Source organism: Octopus bimaculoides, chromosome 14, assembly GCF_046866305.1.
Source record: "Octopus bimaculoides isolate indiv1 chromosome 14, ASM4686630v1, whole genome shotgun sequence".
Classification (NCBI taxonomy): domain Eukaryota; kingdom Metazoa; phylum Mollusca; class Cephalopoda; order Octopoda; family Octopodidae; genus Octopus; species Octopus bimaculoides.
The window spans coordinates 60,703,639-60,718,033 of record NC_142941.1 but is presented as its reverse complement, the minus strand read 5'-3'; the positions used below and the strand labels follow the sequence as shown (position 1 = coordinate 60,718,033).

The 14,395-nt window shown below is 34.8% G+C and overlaps 1 protein-coding gene across 11 annotated transcripts in view; it reads left to right on the top strand.

Annotated features, from left to right (window-relative positions):
- The window catches only part of LOC106876392 (SMAD family member 4), a 175,643-nt gene that overhangs the window by 124,153 nt on the left and 37,095 nt on the right, over window positions 1-14,395 (top strand). For 4 of the 11 annotated variants that reach the window (XM_014924911.3, XM_014924910.3, XM_014924909.3 and 1 more), the window contains one exon: window positions 2,783-3,085. The exons of the other annotated variants lie outside the window; for them this stretch is intronic. In XM_014924911.3, coding sequence (XP_014780397.1) covers window positions 2,783-3,085 — 303 coding nt within the window. The remainder of the gene's footprint in view (window positions 1-2,782; window positions 3,086-14,395) is intronic. 11 annotated transcript variants of the gene reach the window in all.

Sequence of the window (14,395 nt, the reverse complement as noted above, 5' to 3'; positions counted from 1 at the left end):
TTCTGAGCTGGAAACCACAGCCTAGAAGATGAGCCTCATCCTAGAAGACCCGTAGAGCTCAACAAGGACATAGTGCAAGCCCTAGTGGAACAAAATCCCATTGTAACTGTTGAGGAACTAGCAGAGAAGCTTGGATTTGGTCATTCAACCAGTCATCGACACCTACCATCAGAAAAGTCAGTGGTTTCCTCACAGGTGACACATTCGCAAGGTGCCATGCAGTTAGTTTGAACCTGAAATCACTTGGTTTGGGAGGAAACTTCTTAATCACACAGCTACTTCTTTGAAACCATAAAACCATAAAATTGTTTTTTTTTTCTCAGTTTTATACATACATGTATGTGTGTGTGTGCGTATATATATATATATGTGTGTGTGTGTGTGTGTGTGTATATATATATATATATATATATGAGACCTTTGGAAATGTGCTGTGCGTGAGAAGACCCGGCAAGCCAAGTAAGATCGTTGCCAGTGCCCCTGGACTGGTTCTTGTGCGGGTGGCACATGAGATGCACCATTTTGAGCGTGGCCGTTGCCAGTACCGCCTGACTGGCTCCCGTAGGATTTTCGAGCGAGATTGTTGCCAGTGCCCCTGGACTGGCTTGTGCGGGTGGCACATAAAAGACACCATTTCGAGCGTGGCCGTTTTCGTGCGGGTGACACGTAAAAGCACCCACTACACTCTCTGAGTGGTTGGCGTTAGGAAGGGCATCCAGCTGTAGAAACTCTGCCAAATTAGACTGGAGCCTGGTGTTGCCATCCGGTTTCACCAGTCCTCAGTCAAATCGTCCAACCCATGCTAGCATGGAAAGCGGACGTTAAACGATGATGATGATGATGATGATATATATATATTCATGTTTTGTAGCTATTATATTAGTTTCCTTTGTAGTCCCTGGACAGATAGTTTTGTAATAATTTTTCTTGTTGCTGAAAATTTCTCTGTATTTGGTGCAAATTCAATCTTTCTGTTTGATCTGGAATGATGAAATTCTAAATGCAGTTATTATTTTTCTTGTTTTCCCATCTTGTCTTTCTAAGTCGACTTTCAGCTGAGGATATTATAAGTTCAGTGCATTATTGAAACCTGTCGACTACCGATACCTATTACTTAAACGTCTAGCTTTGAAGTGTTACCCTAAGTATTTATTAATACTATTATAGACGTCACACAGTATACAATATCATGAGGTTGTCGATTGAAGATATTGTGTCTTCCGGGGTTTTGTACTGTTTGTCATGTCACAACAAGAACCTCAGACAGACAGTACTTTACGCAATACGTGTACCGTTCCAAGTAATGCTGACTTTTGCAATGCTTCTAGATTGTAGAGTATTTCTAAGGTTTTCAGATTTTTTTTTTCAGATTAGGTGGTATTGCACCCAATGCTCCGATGACAATAGGGATAAACTTTATATTCGACTCTCGTAGCTGCCACATCTTAGCAATCACAATTTTCAGGCCTCCATATATCATCATTATTGTTATTATTATTATTATTATTATTATTAGAGTGGCAAGCTGGTAGGAATGTCAATATGCCAGGTAAAATGCTTAGCAAGCATTTCATCTGTTTTCACATTCTGGGTTCAAATTCCACCAAGACCAACATAGCCTTTCATCGCTTCAGGATTGATAAAAATAAGTACCAGATGTAATCAACTAGTCCTCTCCCCCAAAATTTCAGGCCTTGTGCCTTTAGTAGAAAAGATTATTATTATTATTATTATTATTATTATTATTATTAGGGTGGCGAGCTGTCAGGAATGTTAATACACTGGGTGAAATGCTTAGTGGTATTTTGTCCATCTTCATGTTCAGGGTTCAAATTTAGCCTTTCATCCTTTCAGGGTCGATAAACTAAGTACCACTTGAACACTGGGGGTCAATGTAATCAACTTAACCCCCTCCCACAAAATTGCTGGTTTTGTGCCAAAATTTGAAATTATTATTATTATTATTATTATTATTATTATTATTATTTTATGTTTGACTTTTGCTTTGCATTTGTATAAGTTGGATCCAAGTCTCACCCAGAGACCTCAAGAGACAACAAGTTAGAAGTCCATGTAGGTGTTATGCCTAGGGTACCATATATTTGGATTTGTACATAGTGTTGTTCTAGAGAATGTTTAAGAAACCACAAGAAAATTATGTGTTTGTTTTAAAATTTGAGATCACATAGACAGTATTTTACGTAGGATATGGGCAGTTCCCATGAGCACTATCTTTTGAACTTCAGCCATTTTGGGGTTTCATGGTATCTGAGCTAGGTAGTAATCAGCCCGTTTCGCTGTCATTCCCAGGGCACCACTTGCCAAGACATACCCAGTGTCCTGGAGCAAGTGAAGGATAAGAGATGTTACAGTATGACTGAAAGCTTGGGGAGGGGAAGTAGCAAGGGCAGTAGTGAAATATCTTCATGTAATACAATACATACACTTAAACTGATAGGGTTTTTCTAAGGATGTGGGCAGTACTTTTCATTACAATCTTTTGGATTTCTCTGAGACATGGTTCACCTGGGATATTATCTAAATGTTTCTGACATCCTTTTTTTATCATACCTATGGCACCTACAATAACAGGGACAGTTCTCGTTTTAAGATGCCACATCTTTTGTATTTCAATTTCCAGGTCCTTATTATTATTTTTATTATTATTATTATTTTTATCATTATTATTATTACTTTTATCATTATTATTATTATTATTACTATCATCATCATCATCATCATCATTGTTATTTTTTTCCACATTGTTTTTATATATGCACAGGTCAGGGGTCGCCCACCCCTCAGGCTACTGTGCAACACCAGCAGCAGCAGCAGCAAAAGGGTGGTGGCAGTGGTGGTGGCGTCGTGCCCTCGGTTCTGACAGGGGGCGCTGGTGCAGCAAGTGCTGGGGCAGCGGGCATGCCGGGTCCTACACTGCAGCAACTCTCCCTACCTTCTCCGCCCCACCACCACCAACAACAAGCACATCAACAACAACAACAACAACAGCAGCAACAGCAGCAGCAGCAGCCCGTCTCCTCACCCACAGTACAGACTGCGGCCGGACATGATTTGAACCGACCTAGTGAGTCCTTCCAGCCCCGTCATAATCACCTTCACCACCACCATCATCATCATCATCATCTTCATCATCATCATCATCTGCTATATAGATACACATAATCCATGGACGCATGCATGTGCTAGTGTGCATACGTGTTTGTGTGTGTGTGTGTATGTATGTGCATATATGTGTGTGTGGGTGTATATGTGTGTGTGTGTATATGTATATATATATATATATATATACACACACACATACACACTTATACACACATACATACACACAAATATGCATAGACTTATTTTTATATGTCAAAGTATACATGTGTGTGTATATGTATATATATATATATATATATATATATATATATATATATATATATATATATATATATATACATATATATATATACATACATAGTCACACACACACAATCACTCATACATGCACACAGTCATTTGTGTGTATTTTACAAACCTAACTTTTAGCAATTCTTTCTATTCTCTTTCTGCCTGTTGCTTTCTCTCTATCTTTCTCTCTCTCTCTCTCTCTTTCTCTTTCTCTCTCTCTCTCTATATATCTCTCTCTCTCTCTCTCTCTCTTTCAGTCTCAATCTCATATTTTTGATCATCTGTTTCTGTAACTCTTCTGCCTCCTCCTTGCTTTCTTCCTTCTTGTTTTTTTTTTTTTTTCTTCTCCATTCCTCAATCTCAGCTCTAATTTAACATCAGCCTTCTTCTTTAACCACCACTACTACTACTACTACTGCTACTGCTACTACTACTACTACTACTACTACTACCATTGCTGCTGCTACTAACATTCACCTTTGCCCCCCCACCATCGCTTCCCTCCGCCGTGGCCATTGCAGACTGCAAGACATCACCTAAGGAAACTCAGCCGGCACCATTACCAACACCCCCCACCCCACCCCACCCCCGCCCAAACAGCATCCTCCGTTATTTCACCCACCCATCTCCTCTGCCACCAATACCCTACCACCTCAGGTCTGTCTGTCTGTATGTCCACTGCATATGTAACCTAACATAACATAGACAACTAAGCATACCATGGCTTCTCTTTGTTTTTGATTTTTTTTTTTGTTTCTTTTTCCTTGTTCTTTTACTAACAGCCATAACGTTTGTTTCTAATTATGCACCCAACTCTCCCTGGCCCCTCTGCTTCCACATCTACTTAACATTCTGTTTTTCCAAGCAATTTTGGGTTGTTTTTTTTTTTTTTATATATATATTGTTCATGCATTTTTAATTTACCTTCACTCATTCATTTTGGTGTGTGTGTGTATAAACAATAGATTATTTAGAGATTCAATTGACAATCTAATAATTTATTTATATTATAACATAATATATTAGTTTATTACTTTAGTATATATATATATATATATATATACATATAGATATATATATGTATGTATGTATGTATGTATATTGTGAATAGATATTCAGATCACTTAAGACAGTCTACTTTCATATGGAGAAGCTTAACATAAATACATCTCATACATATATACATATATATATATATATATGTATATTTACACACGGACATACAAATCTATATATATATATTACACACAGACACACAGATATATATATACATATATATACATACATGCATACATACGTGCACACAACACACACACACACACACACACGCATTCATACATACAAATTTACACACACACACTCACACATATATATATATATTTGATGCTGATAATTTATTTAGTCATTACTCACAGTTTCTCATTCTATCCAATCCTTTGGTGGTCGCAAAAAAGATCTTTCTATCAGCTGCAAGATTGCACATAATACGAAGCTCCGAGTATCACGAGACTGAATGTATCATCAACTTTGAGAGAAAACATAAACTCTCCTTTATGTATTGAGTACTCTGTGTCCAACTACACACACACACACACACTTTCTCTCTCTCTCTCTCTCTCTCTCTCTCTCTCTCTCTCTCTCTCTCTCTCTCTCATACGTTTTTAGAAGGATTGGCTGTGTGTTGTTTCTAGCAGAACAACAGTTGGACAATAGATTGTCTCATGTATTTTGGAAGGGTTTGAAGGAAATGAAAAAAAAGTGCTTTATTGTTGCACCCTGTGAGGCAGAACAACAGTTAGATGAAGGGCTGCTGGGAATAATACAGCACAAAAGGAATCCAAAGGCCCAGTTTTCTATAACACAACAGTAACAAAATATATTACGTTATCTATTCCACAATTGCTTTGACTTAATTTTCTTTCTTAGGCTTTATGGTGATGGTTACTGAGTTCTTAAGTATTGAAGTTTACTGCTTCTTAACCAGGGTCCATATAAGATTTTGACATTCAAATTTATGTGCAATAGATGGGTTATATTTCTACAATGAACAAAATATTTTAACAATTTTTTTTTATACAATTCCTAATAATATTTAATTATAAAAATATAATATGATTTTTAATGTTTATCACCGCTTCAACATGGCTGTTCTGTAGGAACCAACATTACTACCATTTTAACTCCAGGAGGATGCCTTCTCCAGCTGGTTAAAATAGTAGTAACATCAGTTTGTATGGAACAGTCATGTTGAAGTGGCAGTAAACACTACTTCTCAGTATAGTTATTGCTTTTCATCTCTTATAGAGATTCTCTAACTAGCTAAAATGATTTCTATTTAACATAGAATAGTTATGAGGGTTAATCAGTAAAAAATGGTTGTTAAACACTGCTTTAGAGTTACAAATCTCTTCATTCACTGTACTCAGTTCAAATTCCTGTTGGTGGTCCAAATTTTTTCGCTTTTACTTCATTCACCCATCTTTAATGGACATGTGAAGTGGACAATACACTGAATGGCAATATTATAATATTGTCATCAGTAATGGAATTCACTTTTGATCAAAGCAAGAACCTTTTCTTACCTGCTTTTGCTTGATCTAGTAACTACTGCTGCCTTGTCTATCTGCTCTCTCTCTCTCTCTCTCTCCCCCCCCCACCTCTCTCTCTCTCTCTCTCTCTCTCTCTCTCTCTCTCTCTCTCTCCAAACTTCATATTTATAAATTGGATTCACACAAGGCAGCAAGGGTACTATTGTCTGTTTGTGTTTTTCACCCAAGCTAAATGGAATCTTCCTCAAGAAGTGCTTTACCATCTTCTAAAGCAAGGTCTACAATTGACAACATCAGTGTTTATATGCATGCAATTTGATTTTCAGTGCTTGCATTGAAACACTTCTGTTCTGTCGTAGTCTCATTAAGCTTGGACAATAACAAGAAAAAAAACGAACAGCTAATTGAAAACTTTATCAGCTGAATTTTACTTTCAAAAAGACTTCAATTTACATTGAATATGTCTTAGGAAGTTAAAATAACCCTGACCAAACTTCAAATCATCTCTTCTCTCAAGGTACAGAGCCATATTGTGCTGGAAAAGCCTATATGAAAAACATGCATTTCCCAATCAACTAATGATTCAGGTAGATTCTATATGATATTTAATGAAGCTGCTGACCTTCTCACAGATAAGGATCCATGGTAAAAGCAGATTAGTCTCATGACATCTGTTGTAGACTGTTCCTTATGAAAAGCAGAAGAGGGTGTCCAGAAGAAAAGCAAAAAACAATGCATTTTGCTCATTCTCACTCAACAAACTTTATACAACATATAAAAATATTGAAATAAAGACCAAATACATCAGTGAGGTAGTATTCTATGTAGCTGCTGCTCTACTGGATCAGTGTTGCCATCAAAACCCTCTTTTCTTTAAGATAAAGACCATTATCATCATCATTTTCATTTAACATCCATTTCCCATCCTGGTATGAGTTAGACAGGCTGAGAAGATCTAATGAGGCAGAGGACTGCATGAAGAGCTATAATGTCAGTTTTGGAATTTTATCTGTGGCTAGATTGCCTTCCTTGGAGCTAACAGCTTCACAGCACATATTGGACACATTTTTACATAGAACCAGGACTAGTAAAGTCATCAAGTAACTCACAAGGCAAAAATGTCAAAACTGCGCAATGTTAAAACACCTGTTAAGTTCCCTGATAAAGATAGGGTGGCCACAACCGAATTGATATAACACACATCTGATTTGCAATCAACTGGAGTACTAGATGTGTATGCATGTGCATCCATGCATGCAGAGCTAGTATTTTCTTGGCTCTCACCAGCATGACATGTTTTGCTTTAACAGAACTGGCCAGAAATATATAACAGCAACAATAACTTGTAGTTGCTCAACCTGGTAGAAACAGCAGCAAAAGGTCCATCAAAGCACACACTGGATAATGTACTTTATATATATATATATATATATATATATATCATCATCATCATTTATACATATATATATCATCATCATCATTTATACATATATATATCATCATCACCATCATTTTTCATGCTGGTATAGGATGGGTGGTTTGACAGGAGCTGGCAAACCAGAGGGCTGCATCAGGTTCCAGTTGTCTATTTTGGCATGAAATTCTATGTCTAGATGCCCTTCCTAACACCAACCACTTTCCTGAGTGTACTGAGTGCTATTTACATGGCACCGGCACATGTGCTTTTTACATGGGTCTGGCATGGGTCCTTTTTATGTGGCACCAGCATAGGTACTTTTTACATGGCACCATATACTAACCAGCCTGTAAAACAAATGACAGGATGGTCATGGTTTGTTTGGCTTTGATCATAAGTCTACTGAATATAGATTAACCTAGGGCTAAACAGGAAAGATAATGAATGCTTTCCTTATATGTAGTCATATGACTGGAATTTCAAATTTCAAACAACCCCACTTTCTACAGATTAGGATGAAAACAATTCTCAGAATGGATAATGTTTTGAAAAGTATAGAATTCACAGAAAGATTTTTTTTTAAAATTGGCAGAATCATGAGAATATGACATGAAAAAATAAAGAATTAATGACTGAATCATTGCTATTAGAAGACTCAGATTATTTCATCATACCCACCATACACAATTTCACGTACTTTATTATTTTGTATTGCTCTTGTTAACATGGTTTGTAATCCCAAATAACGTTCACAGCAAGGCTTATAAGATTATCATTTTCTATTATCTTCATCTAATGACAAGAAAATATTTTTAAATATTTACATTTTGACTATATTTGCAACAGTTTGATCTTCAGTTTTCATCAGGTGTCTTATTATCAGGCGTGTACATAGTAGCTGGCTGAATTTGAACATGGGGCGGAGGGTCTATTTCTAAACTATGGGTAATACCATTCTTACTCACTAGGTTACTGATGCATGTGCCTTGCGAAAGGTCAGTAACAATAAGACACCTGATGATAATCAGAGATCAAATCAATCAAAGATGTAAGTTAGATTTAGATGTTGAACAGATTCTTATAGTATAGAAAATTTTAAATATTATTGATTAACGATTCAGCTCCAACATTTCTGTTTATATATATACACCTTGCAGACTATATGATATGCTTATACAAATTTTATAAATTGCCATATGTTTGTATACATTTAAATTGTTATATTTTTATATACACCTTATAAATTGTCAAATCTTTATATACACCTTATAAATTATGTTATACCTTTATACACACACTATAGATTATCATATATTTGTATGCACACTATAGATTGTCATTTGTATATACACACTATAGATTATATCATTATATACACACTACATAGTGTCATCATTATATACACTCTTATAGATTATGTCATATGTTGATATACACGTAGATTGCCGTATGTTTCTATGCATAGTACAGATAATTATATACATATATCTATGTACACTATAGATTATTATGTCATATTTTTATATAGGCATTATAGATTATGCCATATACTGTTGTGTTGAGGTAAATATACATTGTCCGTCATAGTGATCATCTGGAAGAAATTATGGACTTTGCCAGACTTATTGTCCCCATAGTGCATTATATGTATATATGAAAGAGAGAACGAGTCTTCAGTAGTGAACTGTGATTCATTGACCTGTTAAGGGTTACTGCATTATGGCATATTTTCATTCATTCACCCATACATCCATCCATTCATCCATCCATTTATCCATTCAATCATTACTAGAATTCTTTCTGCAGACATCTGGGAATCAATAGAAACGGTGATAATGTCTAGCAGTGTTGACAATCAATAAACCTTGACATAATTTCATTCTCTTTACGTGTATGTATGTATGTATGAGTATATACGAATACAGGCAACAACATGTACATACATACATACATACATATATATATATATATGGTCACATGACATGTATAAACTCTGTGTGAGAATTGTATATGCAAGTGTGTGTGCGTTTACACATATATACATACATATGCATTCATTCAAAACTGAACCCAAGTGAGATACTGCTGAAATTTTGAATTTCTGCTTCTCACTCATATAATAGTATTCATTTTATAAATAAATAAATATATATATATATACATTTTTATTAATATTTAGCAGAAGTAACAGAGTGACTGAAGGTTTGAGTTTCGTGCATTGGTACTTACTTATCAAACACGTGAAACTCTCGGACTTTCAGTCACTCCTGTTACTTCTGCTAAATATTAATAAAAATACACATATATTCATATTTTTTTGAGTTCTATTTTTCCTGTTTGCATAAACATATCTATATATATAAATATATATATCTATATATATAAATATATATATATATATATATATATATATATATATATATATATACATATATATATATATATATATATATATATATATATATATATATATATATATATATATATATATATATATACACACACACACACACATACACCTTCTGAAAACCTGTATGTTTGTGTAAATCTCTTTGATCTTTACAGCTGCGGTGTGAATGCCTAAACACATTGATCATTGATGTCAAAAGTTCTATTAACATATTGCTTTTACTGAAGAGGACTTCATAAAGTCAACAATCTCCAGTAATTTGGCAACCTAGCACAGTTTTGTTGTACTGCATCCTCTCTTCGTCATCTTCCTCGTTGGCATTGGACTGTTTCAGTTGAATATATAGATCCTGGTACTTTTTATGTTAACTATTTCACAAACATGGTAAAGAGACAGAAAGCAAAGTTCTGTTTAAAATCCTTCGATTTCAACTCAATGACGACTAGATTATGGTGCTGAACTACAACTTATGTCTTGATTTCTCAAATTCAAATGCTTTTCTTATTGTCATTGTTACCAGTTCTGCAGCCTGGTTACGAGGGATGCTGAAAAATTCCTGGTTTTGGGTAAAAGAAAATACAGGAGGGTCAGTTAATTATGATTCTGTTCAACGTATTCCCCTCTCACATTCACACACTTATTGCAACAGTTCTTCAGTTTTTCTAAGCCCTGTAAAAGAACTCTGAAGGTTGTGCCTCCAACCAGACCTTTCACAATAGCCATAAAACCAGGATCTTTTCAGCATCCCCTTGTACATTAACCCTTCAATATTTAAACTTGCCATATCCAATCCAAATTTCCTTCTTATTTTATGTTCAAACTGGCTAGATCTGGCCTCTCACAGCTACCCTACTATGTTATTCTAAATATAAAGAATCACATCATCATAATCTTGAAGCTTCAAGATAATGCATGATTAATTCAAAATAATATGAATGAAGTAACAGAATAATCTGAATGCTAAAGGGTTAAATCTGATTATCTCAGTGTGTCTGACTGTCAAATGGTTGCCATCTGAAGTTTGTAGGTGCATTGTTTTAAATGACATCATAGACCATCTGAATCTTTACCAGCAATTGTGTTCTGCTCCCTGTGCTTAGAAGACAGTTTTTTGCCTCTTTTGCAATTTACTTGTGGTCATGTGGTTTCTTCAAGTCTTCTTTGCTGTACCATGGTTTCAGGTTCAACCCTGCTGTATGGAACATTGACCAAGTGTCTGTGAGTGCAATTTAGAAGACAGAAACTAACTGTATGGTAGCCAATGGTGCTTATTTACCAATCTCTAAATTAGATAAAAGGCATTAATTACTAAATAATGATAATAATCCTACACAGAAACTATAGTCAGTGGAAATGTTCCTGTTCATGATTAGCTGGTTGTTGGTTGACAGAATCCATTACTTGGTATAACTCACCACTTGGTCCTTGGGCCATTCTGTTGTAAGCACTCAGCTAAATATCTGATCTAAGAATAACTTCCTCCTTTTCTCCCACTAGTCTAGAAGATCCAAAAAAAATGTGTTGGGTACTGCCCCTTTTTTCTCTGATTTAACCATTAAAAAATACTGCTGCTGTTACTACTACTACTACTACTACTATTATTACTACCACCACCACTACAACTCACAGTTGTACGGTCGACAAGCAGTAGGAAGGGTGCAGACACCCACATTTTGAAACCATCATTCTAATACAGCTGACTCTAGAAACAGGATCCACATGGGAGTTGAATGTTGTTATTGACTGTTGTTTCTGTTTTTTCTTCAGCTCCAGGTCAAACTTGCCTGAACAGGCCTGTGATGAAAGGAAATCCAACAACGACTATCTCAGTGTCTTTTGTTGTTGTTTTTTCTTTTCATATTGTGTATTCTAAGACTACATAATTTGACCTGTCTTTCCTTTTTTTTTTTTTTTTTTTTTTTGTTAAAGATAGCAGCAGGTTGTAATTTAAGAGAGATTTACTTGTTGTTTTTAACGGGTTGGGTAAACAACATAGAAGCACTATTGTTGCATTGTGCTATTGACAGTATTGACAGTTTGCTAACAGGAGGGGTTTGGTGGTGGTGGGGGGGGGGGGTTATATACATTTTTTTCTTTTATTCTGGAAAGTGATTTGCTAATAGATTCTTTTCCTGTTTCTTTTTGAAAATCTGCTGCCAACAGGAAGGCTGGTGCAGTGCTAATTGACAGAAAAGGCTAGATGTTATTGTACATGAAAAGAAGAATAGGGATACTCATGAAGCATAGACAAGCTCTGAGGGAATGTAAGCTGTTAGCTGTCTAATCCTGACATGTAATGGCATATACTTTGTATTGAACTGCTCTAAGCTCCTATTCTGTTGGAGATCATCCTGCTCTAACAGAATATAGGTTGTTGCCTGAGGCCTGGTTGGAGCCCAAACCTTCAGAGTTTTCTTACAGGGGTTAGAAAAAAGCGAAGGATTGCTGCAATAAGTTTGTGGATCCGAGAGGGGAAGATGTTGAATAAAATCATAATTAACTGATCCTCCTGTATTTTCTTTTACCAAAACCCAGGAACTTTTCATCCCCCCCCCCCCATACATGTAAGTCCTACTAAATGTATTGAGTGGCTTTTCTTTCATTTTCCCACTCATTTGTGTATATATATGTGTGTGCATTATATATATATGCATATATATATATATATATATATATATATATATATATATATATATATATATATATATATATACACACACATGAGCACACATACATTCATATATAAATACACACACACACATTCACTGATGTATGAAATTCATATAATCAATTGATTAGTTTCTTGCAATTTAGCCCCAGATTGACCTGGACTTGGCAGATTTATGATCAAAGGTATTTCCATCACGACCATCCCATCTTTGTCCACATTGGCCAATGTGTCTGTCCTCATTTTTTTTTTTTTTTTAATAAAGTCAGGTGTGATTTGTGGGAATGTTGTTGATATTTCTAGCAGGTCAAGCACCCATGGAAAAGGTTCCTTCATTGTTATACAATCATCTATGTAGAAGTCATATGGACTTTTGAATAGGACTTATCAATAGGCAGATGTTTGGGTCTTCAATACACAAAGATAATTACTCAGACGTCTTTATAATGTTACAGACTGTTATATAGTACTTATTCAAAGGCAGATGTTTTGATCTTGGATACAGGAAGTTGAACATAGCAATTATGAATAAAACTGTCAGTTGGTCATATAACAAAAGTCATATGATGGTTGAGGCCAAAAACATTCATGTCTATACCTACAGTGAAAATATACATTCCAAAACCAATATTAAATGTAGTTAATTATTATTAATTAATATCGAAATTTTATTAAAAAGTTATTATGAATACAAGCTAGTTAACATTTCTGATTGTCATGAGATACCGAGTTATCTCCACATTCAGTGATTTTAGAGATTATATATATATATATATATATATATATATATATATATATATATATATATATATATATAGATAGATAGATAGATAGATTAATGTGCCATTTATTGTACGTGCAAAACTGTTACAGTTTGCAGTACCACTAAGATGATTTAAGTGCAGTTTTAGTCTCTTTTTTTTTTTATGAAATCTTTAGATGAATTTTTCTAAGTATTAGTTATAGAATTTTTTTTTGCCTTTGCGTATATGTGTGTGTGTGTGTGTGTGCTAGTGTTTTATATAGATATATAGTATCATTCTTAATGTATATACACTGTTGACAGTCAAGATAAACTGTCTTATAGGTGTGCTATGTTAAAAACAATATATACTGGAGGGAGACAAAAAATCATCCAGCCAGTAACTAATAAGAACACCAAATGCTTCTTAGCTTTGCCCGTGCGTGCGTGTGTATGTATATGTGTGACATTATGTGGCCTAATTTGAGGTAGGAAATGAATAATAGGTCTGTTGGACAAATTTGAATCACATATGTGTTGTGTGCCAGGTTTCTGTATTTCTGATTACACTGTACACCTCCTCCAAGTCCTTCCTTTCTGCATTAAACAGACAAATATTACTGCTATTTCAGCAAAGCTTCTATCACTGCAAGTATTTTAATTGTTTTGTAGGTAATTTATTTGCTGTTCAGCCCCCACCCACCAAACATTTTGTTCTCTTGTGTGTAACATAGCATAATGTGTTTGCATACACACACACAAACAAACAAACAATAATGAAAAAGCAAAGATCTTGCAGATGTTTCATAATTTCATTCTAAACTTTACAGCTGTTTCGGTGCTAAAAAGCCAAGCTTCATCATTCATATAATTAGTAAATATATTTATATATATATATCAAAAATGCATAATTAATTTAGATGTGATAGATAAACAATTTTATCGGGAGATAAAACTGAAATGTGAAAAGGGAAACACCATTGTTGTATTAACTCACAAACACACACACACGTGTGTGCGCATACACTGAAACACACATATAGAAAGGCATTTCTAGAAATATTATCTCATGATAAAAGTCATATTACTTATCATATTGAACTTACATTACAAATGAAGTTGTGTGTGTATATATATATATATATATATATATATATATATGTGTGTGTGTGTGTATATATGTGTGTGTGTGTGT